The sequence below is a fragment of the Osmia bicornis genome, chromosome 2 (genome assembly GCF_907164935.1).
Source record: "Osmia bicornis bicornis chromosome 2, iOsmBic2.1, whole genome shotgun sequence".
Taxonomy (NCBI): domain Eukaryota; kingdom Metazoa; phylum Arthropoda; class Insecta; order Hymenoptera; family Megachilidae; genus Osmia; species Osmia bicornis.
In genome coordinates this window covers 5,325,868-5,346,594 of record NC_060217.1, presented here as the reverse complement: position 1 = coordinate 5,346,594, position 20,727 = coordinate 5,325,868, and the positions used below count along the sequence as shown (strand labels likewise).

The 20,727-nt window shown below is 35.2% G+C and overlaps 2 protein-coding genes across 9 annotated transcripts; one reads left to right on the top strand and one right to left on the bottom strand.

Moving 5' to 3' along the window:
- Positions 1-171: 171 nt before the first annotated feature.
- Positions 172-20,682, bottom strand: LOC114879026. 8 transcript variants are annotated; one of them, XR_003789846.2, is made up of 9 exons: positions 12,954-14,521; positions 11,498-11,736; positions 10,143-11,063; positions 8,855-9,206; positions 7,780-8,185; positions 7,126-7,397; positions 6,803-6,987; positions 5,270-5,507; positions 172-2,032 (listed from the first exon to the last, which is right to left on the bottom strand). XR_003789846.2 is itself a non-coding variant. In XM_029193542.2 (9 exons), exons 2-9 carry the CDS (start codon positions 13,053-13,055, stop codon positions 5,444-5,446), a joined length of 2,541 nt encoding a protein of 846 aa, XP_029049375.1. In that variant the 5' UTR covers positions 13,056-13,334; positions 20,595-20,682; the 3' UTR covers positions 172-5,443. The 8 variants fall into 8 exon arrangements, 7 of the variants coding, with proteins under 7 accessions (XP_029049375.1, XP_029049347.1, XP_029049330.1 ...); XM_029193542.2 differs by adding an exon at positions 20,595-20,682 and having other exon boundaries at positions 172-5,507; positions 12,954-13,334; XM_029193514.2 differs by adding an exon at positions 18,575-18,694 and having other exon boundaries at positions 172-5,507; positions 12,954-13,334.
- Positions 14,667-20,232, top strand: LOC114879018 (Golgi apparatus protein 1). The gene is made up of 13 exons (XM_029193486.2): positions 14,667-15,176; positions 15,275-16,255; positions 16,357-16,458; positions 16,533-16,817; positions 16,898-17,067; positions 17,152-17,269; positions 17,365-17,561; positions 17,645-17,864; positions 17,945-18,271; positions 18,346-18,525; positions 18,994-19,222; positions 19,296-19,402; positions 19,474-20,232. The coding sequence occupies exons 1-13, from the start codon at positions 14,853-14,855 to the stop codon at positions 19,636-19,638; spliced, it is 3,405 nt and encodes a 1,134-aa protein (XP_029049319.2). The 5' UTR covers positions 14,667-14,852; the 3' UTR covers positions 19,639-20,232.
- Positions 20,683-20,727: the final 45 nt, after the last annotated feature.

Below are 20,727 nucleotides of genomic sequence, written 5' to 3'. Positions count from 1 at the left end.
ACCAGATACATTTGCATAGTTTGAATAATGCAATTGCACTGTACCGAATACAATTCAATACAACAAATAAATCCACAGTGAATCGGATATGCCAAAATCCGCTCCACATCCGGTTCTTGTCTGCTTTCGTAACAAAATACAGAAAAGAAGGAACCGAGCGTATAATAGGTATTCAGAGTAATAATAGTTTTATTTTTCCGGTATATCATACCCATCGTTACAATACAATAAATAGCGAGAGAACGACAGTGTCTTTGTGTCTCTGTTTTTTTTTTGTTTGTTTTTTTAAGTTAATATCTATAATTTTAGGTACAACGATAACAATCTCGTCGAGGCGAGCATCATTCCTATCCATGGCGGAATTAAATTTAACGAGCCAACGATTTTCACGAATCACGAATCCTTTAAGTACCTTCAATATCTGAGCCATCTCGAGCCGGCAACAAACGGTGAGAAACGATAGGATCGATTGGAACGCTCGTTATTATTCTCGTCACGCTCTTCCTTTCGGTTTCCTCGTTCTTTTCACGCTCGTTTAACGCAAATTTTCACGAAATTCACGAAACACGCAACAATCATTCTCCGTCATTAACGATTGATTGATCGGAATGGTATGTTCTAATTAACGAAATCGATTTAGCGTATATCGCTGTCTTTCTATGATAGAAAGTATTATATTTTAGGAACTGAAGAGATTGAAAAATATTGTCTGTAAATTTTCTTGCAACTTGTCTCTTGAACAGCGTGAATGATTCTTTGGGATCTAAAATATAGCAAACGATAGATAACTCCTCTTTTATCGAACAGGTCGAGCTTACAAAGATCAGAATTGAGCTATGAATGTATAACACGGAAAACCACAGAAACCTAAATTACAAAAACAGGAAATATCTTCGGTAAAATATGATCGTTTCGATGCTCATTCTTTCAGATAATTACTCGTATCCTGTTCCGCGCTATAAGTCCTCCGTGCAAATACAATCATAGCCACAACAGATTTATACATTGACGATCGTTGAAACATTCATTACTTCTTCAGCTTCAGGAATATTTCTTACGGCGTTCAGGTAAATCGTTTCGCGCGAAAAAAAAAAAATATGTTTGTCGCTGATCATGGCGTTACGTAAACGTATCGTGGCATAGAAACGTTTTTATATTTCATCTACGAAATCACTTCCTTTTCCATTCGATACGTTGAATGCCGAAGAGAAAATGCTTCTGAACATTCCCCTATATTTTTAATATTAAAAGCCGACGATAGCCCGCGTTAAATTTAAGCTTTCAAATTAATATTTTATCTCTCAACGACATTCAACACGTCAAACCGCACTTCCATTTAATAATCGCTCGCTGAAAAGAAAAATGCATCTGAAAATACGATAAAAATGGAGAATCTATCCTATAGATTGTTATGGAAAATATGCAACGCAGTCGAAACATTGGTCCATTTGTACGAATTTGTAGAAATGAAAGTGAATGCCCTTAAGAAATCATCCGATAACCATGGATAAAAATACAATAAATTAAGATTGGTCCGTTTAATAATGAAAATTGAAGGATATTGCATAGCCATTTTTGCAGCATATCGTGATATTTATTTCTGGATCGACCAGAAACTTGGGAACGAGGATAAAGAAGTATCCGAAGCACAATTGCGAGCGTAATGCATTGTACTGAATGTATAATATAACAAGAGCTATAAGCGTACGATGGTCGAACATGTTACTGTTGTACTTAAATGGCATTAAATACGGCACCGAGGCACGTGTGTTCCTCTCGCAGCAATCAGCATAAACGTATTAGGTGTGTCGTGGGATCAGATTAAAAAGTCGCTTAGGTAATACAGAAATTTTCAATAGAATATATGTAATTTTTCAACTTTTCAGACATTTCGATCCTCTTTTCGAACAAAAGATATTACGTCCTGGTAGATGGTATCGTTTCGTATATCCTAACTAAATTTACCCGTAGTCACGCGAGATAAGTATTGTATATCCACGAAGTTGTTGGCCGACGTTAGAAACCGTGGCAGCTGTTGGGAGAATAAAAAAGATTGAACGGAATTAATTGCACGGCTCTTTGCTTCGTAGATAATAATGCCAAATGATAAAGCTACACCATATCATGATCGTTCCCACAAATTTATACATTCTAATCTTTTCTGTATTTAAGTTTAATTCTTCAGCTTTGCTGCTTTGATAAAAATTAAAAAGTTTATGAAACATGTTATAGTTTTCATTCTTTTTGCTATTGACACATCTGATTACACTTATTTCTAGACACACGTACCTAAACGAATTCGACCCACAAAAAACGAACGTGATCCAGGTACAACCGTTTGCTAAGATTAGCTAAAAGCGTGGAACCGATTTTGCGTATTATTAATACCTATCGTAATAATCAATGGAAAATGATACGAGTAGAAAATTATTCTTATTACTTCTATAAAATCGTAACATCGTTAACTTTGTGAACTGCAACGATCTACACCTATCGGCTGTAAGCGAACAGCAATATAATTGCGATTTAAAATTAACGCAGAGTTTAAACGATACGCTTAAATCCCGATATATGGAACACATTGAAAACATAATAAATCTATTTATTTAATTTTTGTAATTTTTATTTTGTCAAGTACATACTTAAATCGAAAAACGGAGTTCAGGATAAAAAATCATTAATTAAGCTGTCCAGATTTCGGGATTTAACGCGGGATAAAGATGCAGGTACTAGACACTATGCTTAAGAAGCAATCTCAACGTCGATGATCTTTCGCACCAACTAGTGATTTTCGTCGTTTCACGCACCAATCATTCTACGATAAACGTGACTCTCCTTTTTTCTCTCTCTCTCTCTCTCATAGTACATAAATGCAATTCCAGTTGAGTAACTTGCATTTCCTGGGAATCGAGACGCTAATGGTAGATTACAGGCGACGTTCGTCCTTGATTCTACCGCGGTTATTACCTCAAATTATGACAGGCTCAGAAGTTTCTCCATACTTTCTATGCATATGCAATGAATCGCATATGCTAAGCGAGCAAACCGTCGCGATATAAAAATAACTTTTCGTTTTCCGAGCTTCCAGATCGATCAAGGGTGCGAGCGAAATTTGTGGAAAATATATCCTACCTCGAGTTTACTAAAATCCATCTTTCATACGAAATTAAAATAATTCTTACGAGATTCCAATAATCAACAATCCAGCTCTAGCGATCAAAACTCCATCGTGTTTTTATCTATTCTTCATCATCAATTATCCCGGTTAGATTTACAGAAAATGTTTGCAAATCAACCTCGACATCCATACCCCGGGTTCTCGATATAACAATTTATTCATCGACGAGCGAACGACACATGGTATTAGACGCCGTTTGACCTCTTTTAAGAAGACGAAGACGCTTGGATTTAACCCTAACAACTAGAACTCTGTTTAGTTAACTTACAGCGTGGATTCTTAAAACTGTACTGCAACACGCTTATCATGCCGTTAAGAAGTTATGTTGCACAAAGAGATACAGACACGAATACAGACACGCGTTTAAATATGTATGTTCTTTCCACAGCGAGTAACGTATACACAGCTCGAATTGTACATAATGTCCTTATAGCCTCTTAAATCCTTTTAATTCTGTCTGACGATAATGTACACGCGTTAATTCTATTATAATAGAACTCCATTTATCTCGTTACACAGTTCAGTAAGTTCAGTTAACGCCATTAGTACGTGTGCCATCATAAGATGACAAACCTGTAAGCCGAAGGGCGTTATAGAACAACACGTTTTGTCGATCGTTATAAGGCTCTCAGCTTCAATTAACGATCTTCCTACCAAATATTTGTCATTCCGTCATTCTTCACTTATTTCCCAAAAGTTTTAAATAAATAAAGTTTTATTAGATCTTAGGACGCGTGTAAATTTCTACGAGTTTCGATACTCGTTTTATCACTGACGAAGCGTTATCAGGAGGTGACACTTCGTAGCTAGAGTCGCAACGAGGGAATCGATATTGTCGCTTTCAGTAACACGTTCACCGTGACAGAATCTGATTGTAATGCATGCTATAGACAACGAGACGATTCTGTTCTATACAGCGAATCGAAGGCTGATACAATATCGTTTCACGAGAAACTTTGTTTAACTAGTAAACTGAACTTTAAGGAGAGACACGACGATGTTCCTCGAGTGCTTTTTAACTGATATCGTCAGAAGGAACTTTGATATAGTTTATATTTTAAATCACATTTAATTGGTTGCTTTCTATATCTTTTCTGAAAAAATATTATCCTTTTATGCATTTCTAGACAAAATTTTAATTAATAATTCATATAAAAAATATTCAAAATGTGCTATGTTATGAGCGCTTATTATATCTGATTTAAATGTAAAAATGTAAGAAAAATAAATAAAATCTGAATCTAATTTGTACGATGATCCTGATATAAAAACCATGAAAAACTTTTCTAAAAATAGGCAGAACACGTTATTAATTCAGTGCAGAAAATAGACTATCAAATATAATTGAATATCTCAAATGTTTAAAATTGTAAAAAATACGTTCTTCCAAAAAACTACCTTTGTAAACATGACAAAAATAAACAAAAATATAATAAATATAAAAAATTCTCTTCACTGAAATCTGTCTACTTCAAACTCTATCAAAAAATATATATTTTCAGCATTGTTAAGTCGAACACTAAAGACTCTCCAGTATACTACTACTACAATTAAAAGAACGCTTGCAGCGTGTTTTTCTTCTTACAGCCTGAAGAATGTTACAAAAATAGTTCCGCATAAGCTTGTAGTCTTTTTGCAATGTATCACAAAAGGAAAAGACGATTAATTGACAATAGCGAATCCTTCATTGCGATCGTTATTCTACGTCTAGTTTCATGAAATCTTCTCTTCACTCGCTCTTTAAATTTGTCAACCAACAGAGATCCATCGATATGATTTTGTGCATTTATTCGAGCGATACAACATCCGCTCGAGCAATAATAATACTGATTACCCATTTTTCAGGTGGACATCTTTTGCAGAGATCAACTAGATTCCTAGAGGTACGTTCTACGATATATTCTTTTACAATTTTCTAATTAATTAGAATTTATAAACGAGCACTGTTTCAAAGTGAACTTAAGAAAGATCAATAGAAGAAACTGTGAATTAATAATAATTAAATGATATAGTTTTTCATTTAAGAACAATAAAGAACATATCCTCTTTTTCTGGTATTTTAGAAACGTCTGTTTCTGCAGAAGAACTTACCCCCTCTTCGGTGTTGAGTGCTGTTTCCTGGCTCGTTAAGGTGGTAAAGAAATGTCACGTACCCATTGAAATCTTCCAAGAGATCGCGTATAATGTACGTGTCACCGTTTCAATTCACATGGTGTACTGAGACAGTAGAATTCGAGGAGTTGTCAGGTTTCTTGGTGGTTCGGGTCAAGTGGTGCACCAGGCGAGGATCACCTTCTTGAACGGTACGAAAATTGCGCGATCAGGGTCGCTGAAACAGAAAATACCGAACAGAAAGAATTAGCTCGGTAGGAAGTTTTATATTTTCCAGAGAAATGAAAATCAATCGGTTGTAACGAGAGAACTGACTGCACGAGCCAATAAGTCATTTGCATTTTCCTTGTACTTCAACTTTAAGAAGGTGTACTTGAATTTTTATCACCCAATACATCTTCAGAAACGAGAAAGAGTCACGCGATTGAAGCGTGTCTTGTTTCCAATGGAATATTTCAAAAAATAGTGCGATGAAAGGAGTAAACGATTACACAAGTCTTTGCAGAAGATACGGAATTCTTCCTGTCTTTCGTGAAATATTTGGAATTTAAAATATTCTATAGCGTGTTTTGCATGATTGAGTGTCTCGTTGATGAAGTACATTCAATCAATTAAGTGTTCTGCCTTAATTGCCAGTATTCGATAATAGATAATATGTATAATATCTTATGCTAAATATTTTAACATTTTTCTTGAAGCATCATGCGAAAATGTAATTATGAAAATAGGTCGGTATGCTCGTGGAAATAATTATTTCCTAATCCTTCAACTTTTATGCATTTTTACAGCGAACAATTTAAAGAATGTTATTCAACAAAAATTAAGGGCTAGCTCTGTATTGTTTTCTAAAATTGGCCCTACACTGAATTGCCTTTACGCTTTTCACAGGTGCGCATATGCAAGCGTGTGTGTAATGTCGAAGAGTTTATCACGAACAGAATTGCTTTTGTCACGCAGTTCGTACAAGTCGGCTTGTTACTTTGAAAACACGTTGCAATTACGAAATTAAATAGTAATACAGCTTTGATTTAGAAAAGGCTCTCGCTCCGTTTGTATAACGGTGATTTAATTAAAAGAACTCTTTGAGGATATCCCGACAAGTCGTTTTGTCAGAAAAGTAAATATTTACCGTGATATTTGAAGCAAGTGCATCAATCGTAAGTGTTAATATCGTTCTATTTTCAAGATTCTATCGCTATATCGTTAACATTATTTTCACTGCGGTAACAATGCAGAATTGCAACAAAGCTAGACTGTTAATGAGAACTGCTAACTGCGAAAACGAGAGCAACGCTCGTTCGATAAAAGGCCTGGTTATTGTTCCAGTGAAGCAACCAGGCTTGTTTCATGGAAGTCGGTTCGCTTTACGCATGAAGAAAGGCTTATACGTAACATTAAAATTTACCAAGGAAGGATACTTGATACATTGCCAGCAGTGCTCTTTACATGCTATAAGTTATGAGACCATTTCTTGATTCAAAGGAATGAAATATAAATAAAAAAGAAACTCACCAATCGAAGAATCTTCTGCCATGAAAAGTGCCATCAGAGGAGCCGTTCAGATGTGGCAACTCAACGCCTACATGAGTCTCCTCGCGACCTGGTACAGGTCCCACGTATCTGACTCGACCTTGCAGAACTTTGCCTTCCGGCGATATAACCTTCACCAGATGATCCGGCTTGAGATCCCTCGGTATCTGCGAAAATAATAGTCGGAGTACATAAACAACCGCTCGTTTAAAATGAAATAAGAGACTTCTAGTTATTGTACTTGTCAATTAAGTTAAGTGTTGGATATACGACTGAACTATTATGATCTTTGCCTAGATAATTACCTTTGGCAGGTACGGTCTAGCATCCTGTGGCGGGTGCCAGTCGCGAATAAGATCAGGCTCGGAATAACGTCGGGTGCGTCTCCTCCTAGCCGTCTGTTTATTCCAATAGTCCGAACTAACGCCACTGCTGGAGATCGTCAACATTGAATCGATGCTTCGTCGCAAATAATCCTCAGCCTCGTCTATCAACGATTCGGTCGAATCGCCGCTGTTTTCACCGGTCGCCAAATCCGACCGTAAATTCGGCAAGCTACCACGTGTCATTGGGCAATCTGGAAACAAAACGTGTCCTCGACTAAATTAAACAGAAAAAAAAAATGAAATCTTAAATAATTAATTTTATAAATCTACACCATTCCTCAACGTAAATTAACAAATTTAATTAAAGAATACCCTTCGTTAAACCGAAACACAATGACAATAAGTAAGGTATATCATTTACGATTGAATTACTCGCTGTATCCTCTAAGGTTACAGAAACCTGAATCTATAATACGACTCCATTCGATACAAGGTTGCACCACATGTTAATTTAAAACGATCGGATTTGTAATTCAATTAATCGTAATCAACGTAGTTCCTTAAATTACCATGAGACCGACATCTATCGCATTTCTATTCCAGTGTTTGATTTATCCAGCGAAAGAATTATACCTTGGAAAGTGACCTTTGATCGGGTTCTCTTGGGAACGCTCTTGGAAGTCTTCGAGGTGGTGGCAGGTGGATGCACATGCGTAGGTGAAGATGGCATCGAGGACCAAGTTGGTCTCGGTGTAGAAGTAGCTACTGGTACCCTCCAGGTATCAAAGGATGCCGCTGTTGCCCTCCAAGAGTGTCTTCGCGATGGACCTCCGACTACTTCCAATCCTGGTGATGGAATCGAAGTCAAAGAGCCACGATATCTCGACGAATAGAAGTCTGTGGAAAGACGGCAATCGCAAGGACTCGGAAGTCCTGTACCAGGATTGCAACGAGGCCAAAATCCAGCTGGGGATCCTAGGGACTCGCGGCGATGAACGTCTGGGGTTCGGAGACCGCAACCTCGTGTACTGAAACAAGTCTGAAATAAAAGTAATAATAAAAATAAATGTTGAATGTTTATTTCAATTAGAAATTCTTGTACAACTTCTATAGTTAGACTCGTTAACATAGTACATATTCCATATGATACTAACATTTCATAAAAATCAGCGCGTATCATCGTGTTGGCATCGCAACTTCCTATCATTGAACGGAATAACAGGATGATTAATATAAACGTTGCAGGAAAATGATACATTATCGGAATCGAACGCACGCATTTGCAGACATAACAGGCGCGGAGAACCGGTAGTATAGCAAAGAAACGAAACGAAGGCGGCAATTAGTCATCCGAGTTGACGAAGAGACCGTAGAATTACGACGAACACCAAAGTGAATCGCATTAACGCCAGTCGTCCGACCTTCTCCCACACGAATGAACCATTTCCGTGGACATGCATATGCACACACACGAATAAAAGTGAAGTTATACGTTTCAGAAACAGACTCCTATGGACGCTCTAATTGTCTTTTGCGTAATGGGAGGTCATTTAAAAGGTTTCCAGCTAGTTTACTGTCTACATTGTCTATACGCTTTATACGGACATTGTTTTGATTTACAATAAAATGTGAACAACTTTATATTATAATTTTAAAAAAGTACCGAAAGTTCCATTAATTTTTCTAAATCCAATGATTCTGATTCTACCTGTGCGTGTGGATCGTGACAAAGATGATCAGCGCTTCTGGACAATTCTGGCACCATGCTGGTGAAACTGATGTCCGACAGCATCACTCTCCTAGCTTCCCGGGTCTTATCGGACAACCTGAGTCTTCCTGGTACACCGGTTGGCAGAGCAAATTTACTGGGTAACGTGGTGAATGTATGAGCCACTTTGTGCGCAAGATAACTCTCGGACCTCCAATGAGCCGGAAGCGCGGAAATGTCTGTTTGAGCACCGGATTCCCGTCTTGCACCGCTAATTCTGTCCATCACCGGTCTCAATGGAGCTGAGCTCTTTCGACGACCGCCAGCCAAAGCTTCTCGATGAATTATCGGTCTGAAAATATCAACAATCGTATATTTAATAATCCTAAGATAATACGAAACAGATGATTTGCTTAACACCTCCATCAGTGCGGTCGTTTGCGTGCTAAAAGCTAGTATACGTTAAACTTGCAGTAATGGCATTCCCTATGAAATTACGTAGAACTTTGAGTAATTAACGGCTCACCATTGGCCCCTGAATGCAATTAGAGACCAGACCATGAACAGTGACCTACCAGTCTGATCTAATTTATCAACAAATTCATGAATCCCTCAAATTCATGATAATATTGCGATAATTTTGAATGAAATTTATCTCATTTCAATATTAATTTCAATTATAAAGTCATAGAATGTAACAGAGAATAAAGCATGTAAATGAACAGAACGCCTCCAACAATTTACAACGTAATTAAATTATACACACGCCTACACTTATTAATCTACAGGGAACTTAATTAAACTATTATTTCATTTTATGTTTATGCATATCAGGGAGTTTCGCATCTGGCGAGTTGTAGGATGTTAAAAAAAGAGGTAAGTGAAAACGTTTTATAGCTGTTAAGTACTCAGCAGCTAATTAAAGTACTTTCAGTGAATACATGCATATATTGGCGTGAGAGCCTTTCATTGCGGAATGAAGGGCTCTATGCTATGTAAAAATCTCCAGAACTGTTCAAGCAAACTTTCCTTGTTAGATCATTATATTTCCTCTTCAAATCATTTTACCTTTTTTGTATATTATTTTATTTATAATAGAAAGTACTATCTTCAAAATAATATACTTTCAATCTCTGGGAATTAATCAATTTAATTAACATCTATTAGCCATATAGATGCTGAAAAATAAAATAAAAACGTTCTTTTTAAAATATAAAAGCTGAGTGCATCAGAAGCGAGTGAAAGAAATCGATACGCTATCGTGCAACACTAAAAAGGTGGCCATTACCTGTAGGCGGTGGGTGGCGCGGCCAAAGTGTTCCTTCTGACAGCGTGTCTGGTGGCATGGTCCGACTCTTCGACAACTCCACACTTACTGATGTCAGTTTCAACCAGTACCGAACATTGCGACCACATTTTGTTCAATCTAGAGCTAGAACTCTCGTCGAATCTATCAACGCTTTCCTCGCGATCGATGCTTGAACTCTGAGAAGAGACTGCCTCCTCAACCGAGCTTGTTTTCTCGCCATTGCAAACCAAAGTTTCACCTTCAGCTGATTTCGTGTATTTCAACATGACCGGTTGACCGGTAGTCGCAGGCTGTGGCCAGGATTCAGCCTCCGTTATGGAGACGAGATCCTCTTGAAGACCAAGGTCGCGACAAGTGTCATCAGTGGTGAATATCAGCTCTATATCGTCAAGCTCTTCAGACTCGTTCTCAGACTGATCGTTAGGCTTTGGTTGATCGGTGGATTGTCGTTGCTGCTGCAGCTGACCATCAGGATTATCACTGAACACCGAATTGTCACCATCGGAAACAGACTTCAGACTCAGATCCTCCAAATCCTTGTCCGGTATATCCAGATGATCACCGCGAGCTTCTTCCTCTTCAACGTCTTTGCACTGTCTATTACCCGAGGTCGAGGCGAGCTCGTTAAGGATACTGCTATCCGCAACATCGACCAAACTGCCACCAGGTATTCGTGTCAATGTTTTAAGAGCAGTTGTGTCTTTAGACATTGCGCACTTCTGATCCATGGATCCTTCGTCGCTTTTCGATGTTTTCTCAACCGAATCAATGTTCTCGTCGTCGTTGTTACTGCTGCTGGTAACCCGTGCTCCGATGATCAGCTTAGACGCCTCTGACACGTCTTCCGCGACGACTTTGTCCCTGGACGCGTCCATGAATACGCCTGCTTGCTCTGACAGACTGATACGGTTTACAGGGTGAGAATGGCAACGAGAATGCAACCGCGTGTGCACGTTACACGTAGTTATTAATAGGTGCATCAAGAACGGGATGCGTTCCTTTTAATTAACGCTAACGCCACGAAGCTTCTCTATTTAGCGGTACACTACTAATACCACTTCAATAGTTACTGAATTATCTTTATATTTCATGTTTGACTGATATCAATGAGAATAATATTAGTAAAAGTGAAACAAATACAAAATTATTTTAAGCTCTGAAGGACCTAGCATTCGCTGCATTTAATTTGTTATTGAGTTTAATCTAAAATATAAATGGATTTTTCTTTGTGAGGATGCATATACTGGTGGTAAAGGAGAGTCGGAACGTCACAAAGAAAAGTGAAGCGAACAAACGAACTCTTAATTGCTGACAGAGACGAGTTCAAGACTCACTCTTTAGTATCCTCTACTGCAAGTGGAAAAAGACGAGATTGGGCTGGCGGGCTTGTGGCAGCATCAGTGGAAAACTCACTATTCCTGCTTAGGATCTTTCGCCTAAGGACGTGATTCTCGAGAGCGAGCCTCTCCACGACGTCAACGTAGCTTTCGCCAGAAAAATCACCGACACTTTCCTTAAGACGGCGAAGCTCTTCCCGTGAGGAATCCAGTGCGGAACGCAGTGATATCACAGTCTGAGAAACCATATAATTATTTATAAAAATATTCCAAAGAATCGAAGAACAATATTGTATCAGATTAATTGAAATAATGAACAAGTATCGCATAACGTTTATTTAGAAAAAATTTAGCAGGTAATCAATTATCTCTTTAATTTGATTCGCTAAACATATGTAATCTGTTCTTGATTTTCTCTCGCACATTCTCTCTGTACAAATATCGAACGTTCCCGCTATTAATTTCATCTGAAGAGTTGCGAAAGTCTCTAAACAGCCGATACTCTCTTGTCTTTTTGTAATTACGAGGATAAGTGTCCTGTCTCGTCCTCTTCGATTATTCAAACGGAATATTCGTGTCATAAATCTGGAAATCGCCTGTAATATCCGTGATTACAAAGTTAATAACACTGTTTCGAGATAAACCAGCAATTTATACGATAGATTTACTATACATCACCTGGTGGAATGGGAATTTAAGCGAAAGCTTAATTGTAGATTAAACGTACATGGTAAACATTTGCAAAAGTGTAAGATAATTGCTATATAAAATAACTGCTTTTAGATATTGAAAAAATTAATTTCGAAGAAGATCAGAAAGCGGGCTGAATTTTTTTTTTAATATTTACAATATTAATATTCTTGAAGTACCGCATCGATGTTGCATCGTTAAATTTGTTTAATAATAACATATACTCCTTAATTCGATCGACCTTGAATTTGCTCAAAAGAAAGTAGTATCATGAACCATTTAAGGTCAAGGGATCACGAGGGTAGAGAGTACGAAGAAGAATGAATAGCATCGATGTATATGAAATCGATGGTTGAAGGATGTATAAAATCACCTGCTCTCCTTCCCCGCACACTGTCGCCTAACCAACCAATCACGCGTATTCTTTCAATACATTTCATCCAACCAATCACTCTTTTCAATTTTATCCTAAAAGAGAAAAATAACAATTTGAAATTCTTATTTCACGATGCAATAAATGAAATATCAAATTAAAAATGTATAATTAAATTCACGAATACGCGAACACCGATCGTCAAAGTGTTAATGTTAATAATACGCATAAGATTATGATAAATGTGAGTTCGTGCCATGTACAATTTAAATATTTGTTCTAGAGGAATTGTCTAAAAGTTAGGAAATGAAAATAAAAAATAACTTGAAAATTAAATTTAAATCGTTGTCTAAGCAGTTCATCGTTTGAAAGTTAATATTTAATTCAAACCTGATGCAAGGCTCTCACGACGTCCAATCCGGGGATTCCCGGGGATGGCAGGGTAAGCTGCAGCCCCTGATGGTGAGACTGTCGACCAGCTTCAGCTTCCATACCTCCTCCTCCCCGCCCGATATTTCTAACGAGATCTCACCACCGCCACAGGTCATGCCGAAACTTCTTTCTCTTTATCTGTTTGACCACTTCACTTACGATTTCACTAATTCTAATCGATCACCGTTGCCGCTCTCGTTATCGCACTCACTGAACAATGATTGATTCTTCCATACACTTGAACCAGTCGTCACGAAAGATTTCAATTCGTAACAATAGTTAGAGCTTACTTTTTACGTGAGCACTAGGAGCACCTTAGAGCAACACTATAAATGAAACCTAAAAATGTTAGGATAGTTAATATATATTTCACCTGTCACTTTGATACGTTCTTTAAAATAGGAATTATGTCGATGAAAGAAAAAACAGTTGTTTCGGAGAAAATAATAAATGGATGTAAAGTAGTCATTATAAAGGGGTATCACGTGTTTATTATCGGGTGGAATGACTTTTATTTGATATTTAAGTCGAACATCTTCTACGCGTTACTTTTGATTACTAAATAAAATAAAGAAGTACAAATTTATTAGACTGTATGTAGAAATGCAGAATTAAAAAACCGATCATTAACATTAAAAAAGTTAACTGTTGAAACTATATTTGTAAGATAAATAATAATCGAATAGAAGATTAATGGAAACTTACTTTCTACGTCGATTTTTATCGTCGTACCAAGATCGTTATAAGAATGAAATGTTAATTCAGAAACTATTATTTTTCTTTAGAAAATGACGCCGTGGGTACTGCGCGTAATACCATACGGATTGATTTACTTTTACACACGCACTTTATCGTTCACGGTGAGGTGAGGATACACTTACTGACGAGAACAACATTTACGACGGTGGTTGAACAGAGTTTTCCAGTAAGCAGTCATTGTTAGAACTATTAAACGATACTAATCGATATGCAACAGCCAAACGATTTATAGACAACATTTAAGCATAATCTCTAAACGTTTAAAATCTATTTAACTCTATGTAATTATACTTCCTCAAATACCGATTATCCTTTAATCCGTAGCTTTCTTTTAGTATACACAATTCATAAAAAATTGTTTAATCAAATGGCTTAAATTAAACAAATTGTTCACTTATATTTTATAGTTAATCCTTTAAAAAATTATTTTCCTTTTTTTAAGTACGACGCGGCAGAGTAATTTTCATACGAATGTCAACAATATAGCTCGAGCTGTCACTTGCTCTTTAATGCAGACGACGGGATAGAAATACAACCCAATTATCAGGCTGGCCAACATTACGACTGCTCCCATGATAAGGGGCATCTTCACCAAGAGATAAATTTCACGAAATAATAATTTTATTTTTTTCTCAGCACACAAATACTTTTTAATTATTCCTTCTTACCATAGATGAATTTAATTTGTAGTCGTATATAAACATCAGTAAATGCTATACGAGTATAAGATAATCTGAAATTCACTCCTACTCTTTAATTTGCTCTATTATTTTGCAAATTATTGCATATTATTAATATTTTATAAATAATTTCGTTATTGTTCATTTATAAATCAACCCTTATAATGTTATTTGAAAATCATGTTGTATATATATAGGAATAGGTAATACGTGTATATATAGAGCAATCTCTCCGCGCAAAGTTCGGTTTTAAGCGATTATACACATGTTCCCTGTTATTTGTGACGTTGACATTGCAAAGTAAATAATTCCAACTGAAAAAACAGTAAGGAAAAACATTTATTAAAAACGCAATAAGGACGTAATGAGTTCAGTAGAAAATAAATTTTAATGGAAGGAACAATCCTACTTTGCGAGGATGGAGTATAGGACAAGTTTAAAAAGCACTCTTTTTGTAATTTTTATACATATATCTGTTTTAAATTGTACTCATTTATCGAAAACATATTTTAACGATGTATCAACTAACAATGGTGAAATTGTACCACGAATTAGCTGGGTATTCAGCAATTCTGTTGACAATTCCGTTAGGGTTAAGAGAGCAATTATAGACAATTTACCCGAAGACAGTTTATTAAGGTCTATGAATATTAAGTGTCGAAAAAATTTATACGGTCTCTGTAATCATATAGGTGGAAATAGTGATGAATTAATGCTACTAGAATGTATTCAGAACCTTAAGGTATAACTTGCAATCGCTTATGTTTAATGAAACTGATATCAAATAATGAGGAAGTACCATTTAAAACAAATTAACTTATAATTTATTTTGTTTTACAGCCAAATGAAGTGTCTGGCATTGATGATGAATGCCGTCAAGCAATTTGGGATTATATCTTAAATATTACCAATAATTTAAACATAGAACGTCTAGCTAAAAAGACTTGCGGCAAAGAGTTAGATTCGTTAGACTGTTCTGCTTCTGGTGACAAACATGGGGCATATTTATCTTGCTTAATTGATCAGAGAGAAAAAGTAAAAAATCCACAATGTATTGCATATATTCAACGATTAGAATGGATAGCATTTAGTGATTTCAGAATTATAACACCATTTTCTTCAGACTGTGCAAATGATATTAGAAAATTCAAATGTGATCAAGTACAACCGTACAGAGACATATCCCAAGGACAAATATTGGCTTGCTTGCAAGAACATGTTAATGAACTTCAGCTTCAATGTAAAAGACATATACTTCATGTATCTGAAATACAAGCTGAAAATATCAATTTAGACAGACAGCTATATTTAGCTTGCGAAGAAGATAGAGCCAAATTTTGTCCAGGCATTAGACCAGGTAGCGGTCAAGTGTATAAATGTTTAATGCAACATAAAACAGATAGATCTATGACAACCATGTGTCAAGAACAGCTCACAAGGAGAGGAAAATTAATAGCATCTGATTATAGAGTTAGTAAAGGATTAGTGAAAGCTTGCAAAGATGATATTAAAATTAATCATTGTAGAAGGTCTGTGTTTGAAGATAAAAATATAAGACTTGCACAAATTTTACTTTGTTTGGAATCAGCAGCCAAAAATGGCAGTAAAATTGATAGAGATTGTCAGGCTGAAATGTTTGATCACAGAAAACTTTTAATGGAAGATTATAGACTATCACCTGAAATAGTTGATGGATGTGCCAATGATATAACAACATTCTGTAACAGTCTTGAAATTGGTGGTGCAACAATTCATTGCTTAATGGAACACACTAGACCCAAGAAAAAAAAATCTAGAGTATCCAGCAGATGTCAAAGAGCGGTAATGAAATATCTATGTACATAATAGTAATCATAAATATAATATAGATATTAATTCAATGTTCAAAGCATAGATGTTCAATACTTGTTCTATATTAACAGTTAGAAGAACTAATTATGGAGGCTGATGCAGGAGAAGATTGGAGAATTGATCCTGTTTTACGAGAACAATGTCAACCAGTTGTTAATTTAGCTTGCAGAGATGTAAGAACCAATTAATTGTAAAATGAAAAAAAAAAAAATAACCGAGGTTTATATGTAATTCAATTGAAATGTAGGTACGCGGAGGTGATGCCACAGTTATATCTTGTTTAATGGATCAGCTTGGTACAGACAGAATGACAGAAGCTTGTGAAACTGCATTAGTGCAAATACAGTATTTTGTAGCTAGAGATTTTAAATTGGACCCTCAATTGTACAGAGCATGTAAATTCGACGCAACACGATTATGTCATGCGAGAAATGCATGGGCAACTGATGGAAAACAAATGGATCCAGAACGAGGACCTCTTGTTTTACCATGTTTATATAGGCATGCATATCATCCTCAGAAAAATATGACTGTAAACATTTATAATATTTCTACCTTAAACAACCCAAACATATCCGTTGCAAACAACCATTTATTTTTTAATTATTTTAGTTAAGAACAGAATGTCTTGAAGAAATCAGACGTGTTATGAGACAAAGAGCAGTAAATGTTGATTTGCAACCGGAGATTGAAGAAGTATGTCTTAATGAATTAGCATCATTTTGTTACGACAAAACAGCAAAAGGAGAAGAAATACTGTGCCTTCAGGACAATTTAGATCGGTAATCATTTCTGCGATCCGCACACTTCATGTATTTGCACTTATTTTGCTCTTTATATTTTTAATTCGTTTGCTTAATTCGTAGTTTGAACAAAAATTGCAAACTAGCAGTCGGCAATTTTACAGAAGAACAAGCCGAACGTGTTGAATTAAATCCTATCATTTCGGCCACGTGTCAACATATCATGGAACGTCATTGCGAGGTCAATACAGTTTTCAATATAAATTTATTTAAATATTATATAATATTCCTAATAAAAATATCTGCATTTGTTCATAATATAAAAAAAATTAACAGGAAGTATTAAAATATGGCAAAGATGAAGGTGATATGATGGAGTGTTTAATAGAACACAAAAATGATCTAGATGTGCGGTCTGATTACAAATGTAAAGCGGCAGTGGAACATTTTCAACTAATATCGTTAAAAAACTATCACTTCACATATAAATTTAAAGAAGCCTGTAGACCTTCTGTCAAGAGATGGTGCCCAAAGTAAGTTTTTTAATGTAATGTAATATATTCATGGTGCAAGATATTTAGTATAAACAGTTTATATACATGCATGTACTATTTAGATCTAAAACTAAAGCAGATGTAATAGTGTGTTTGAGCGCGATAGTACAAGAAGATATAATGAAAGATACTCAGCATCGTATACCAAAAGAATGTAGACAACAGCTGAGAGCACAGCTTTATCAACAAAGAGAAAATATTCAGTTTGACCCCATCTTACAATCACAATGTACAGCTGATATTAAACAGTACTGTTTTAATGTTGAACCAGGAAATTCACAGGTATTGCATATACATACTTCGTATGCCGAACGTTCCCTCAATTTTTATATAGGTATTAGTAAAAATTATAATTATTTTAGATTCTTGAATGCTTAGCAGCACATAAATCAAAATTGTCAGATGCGTGTCATAAGCAGCTATTTAAAGTAAGAAAACAAGAATTTCAGGACAGTTCAAGTGATTTTGCTTTGTTAAATACTTGTAGAGTTATGGTAAGACAATTTTGCCATGACGTTAGTCGTTCACAAGCATTAGATTGTTTAAAAAAATATAAGGATGATCCAACATTTGATGAGAAATGTAAAAATATCGTTATTCGAAGAATGATTGAACAAAATACAGACTATAGATTTAATAGTGCATTACAAGCAGCATGTTCTTATGATATTAATAAGCATTGTAAAGAGGTAAGTCAAAAAAAAAAACGTACAGAATTTTCACTGCATTTCTAAATATGTTTTGAATATATATTTATTTTTAGGTTTTATTGAATCAACCTACCGATAAAGAATTGGAAGGAAAAGTAATAAGGTGTTTAAAAATTAAATTCCGGGAGTCAAAACTCACTATAAAATGTGAACATCAGATGACTAATATACTTAGAGAAGCAGCTCTAAACTATCATTTAAATCCATTACTAGCTACAATGTGTGCGCATGAGGTATCACTTTTAAAACAATTTTTAAATAGTAAAAAATTTTCCTAAATACCTTGTATTCGGCTACAGGTGGGCATCCTTGAAAGAGATGATACGCGGGATGATTTTGAACAACTTTTTCCTTTACCAAAATATTCGTTAAGACCTACTTTATGAGTTATTAATGAAAAACACCTACCAATTAGAGCGCACATAGCATACGGGAGAACCGAACTCGACCGTGACCGCGAACAAATTATTCGGCGCCGCGTCGCGCTCGGTTCGTAGCTGACACTCCCGTCGCCGAGTCTGCGCACTATGCACGCTCTGATTGCTCGGTGTTTTTCATTAATTATTCAAAAACTAAGCCTTAATGAGCATTTTGGTAAAGAGAAGAGTTGTTCAGAATTTTTCCAGCTACCACCCCTTCAAAGGATCTGTAGCTGAACACCCTATATATTTATGTTAATATTCATTATTTGTTCGGAACAGATTGAAACAATTTGTAGAGCAGATGAAAATGATCCTGGAGCTGTAGAAGAATGTTTGAAAATGGAATTTAATGCTGGTAATAGAGATATGAAAGAAGAATGTCGTCTTGAAATTGCTGATTTAATAGAGCAAACAAGAGCAGATATCAATGTGGATCCTTTATTACAAAAAGCCTGTGCTGTGGATGTCAGTAAATACTGCAGTGATGTTCCTCAAGGCGCAGGAAGACGTGCGTTAAATATTTATTAATGGATCTGTTAATAATTTATAACCATGTAAATCAAAGTATTCTTCCTTTTTAGATATCATGTGTCTGCAAAATGTGTTGGAAGATAGTAACAAATCTTTACAACCTGATTGCTATAAAATGTTAACCACAAGAATTGAAATGTTTAGAAATGCAGCCAAGGTAATATGCTTTAGCATTATAATTATATATTCTAAGTATAGTATGATTTATATGGATAAATTTATTTCCAGTTAATTGCACCAAATTCAATACAAGAACTTTATTCAACTGTAAACCGATCTCCTGCAAGACGATACTTTATGATAGTCGCGCTAACAATGATTGGTATCATTTTCATTATTGGTTTATTCTGTGGTAGAGTGACGAGACGAACAATGATCATGAAAAATAAGTGATAAATTATTGTGAGAACAGTCCGTCCTCAAAAATTTTCAATCGTTGTAGTTGAAATAAACATCGAAGACAAAGAATATAAGTGATTGAAATGGTGACCTTTCTGCAGAACATCAAATTATGCAGAAGTTAATAGAATAAAAATAATAACTTTTTATATTTTTTTTTATCGTATATAAACATATAAAAAAATAATATTTACATATTACATGTCCATGATTCTACGATTTATCATTAAAACGTATTATCACAAATGTAAAAACTGTAAAAGTTGAATGAATGAATTGTATGATGAACTGAAAGTGATCTGAAGTTGAGATAGATTTTAATAAAAAAAAATATATATATAAAATACATTATACAAATAGATATATATATATTATAAAATAATAAATTGAAAGAAGAAATGAAATTTTATGTCAATATTCTACACATTTGTGATATATAACGAAAATTTGGAAAAAAAAGAATGTTCACATTTTGTTTAAGTCAAAACATATTATCTGGGCACAAATTACTTTGGTCTTCCATATTAAAACATTAGAATGTGTGTACATTAGATGCTGTTAATTAATAAACTGGGATGAATACATATATAATATGCACATGATACAAACCAACAATATTACATGTTTCTTCAACAAAATTTATGCTCAATTTATAATAATTAATACTATTTAAACTTTCTATTCAATATGTTATCATTGTACTATGAAACATAAGACCAAATAATATATTATACAGAATATGTTATTGATAAAATATCAAGGTAAAAATACTAAGTTGTAGCTATATTGTTGTTAGTTATAAAAAGTAATAAATTTTCTTTTTAACCTTATTGCAGGCAAAAAGTTGAATCAAAGTTATTAAGTTTTCAGTATTGAAATTTATATTGGAAGATAATTTAAAAAGATTTATCTCTATAGTAGCAATTACTATTAACGAACTTCATCCATACCTCAAAAGGAATAAAGCGAAAGCCACGGAGATCTTGTTTTACTTTTATGGTTCTAATTTTTGGGTTTGAACACTGCGCGCAACGGTCGCATCCGCGCTTTGACTAAAGATCGCAAGGAGACGCGACAGTCGCA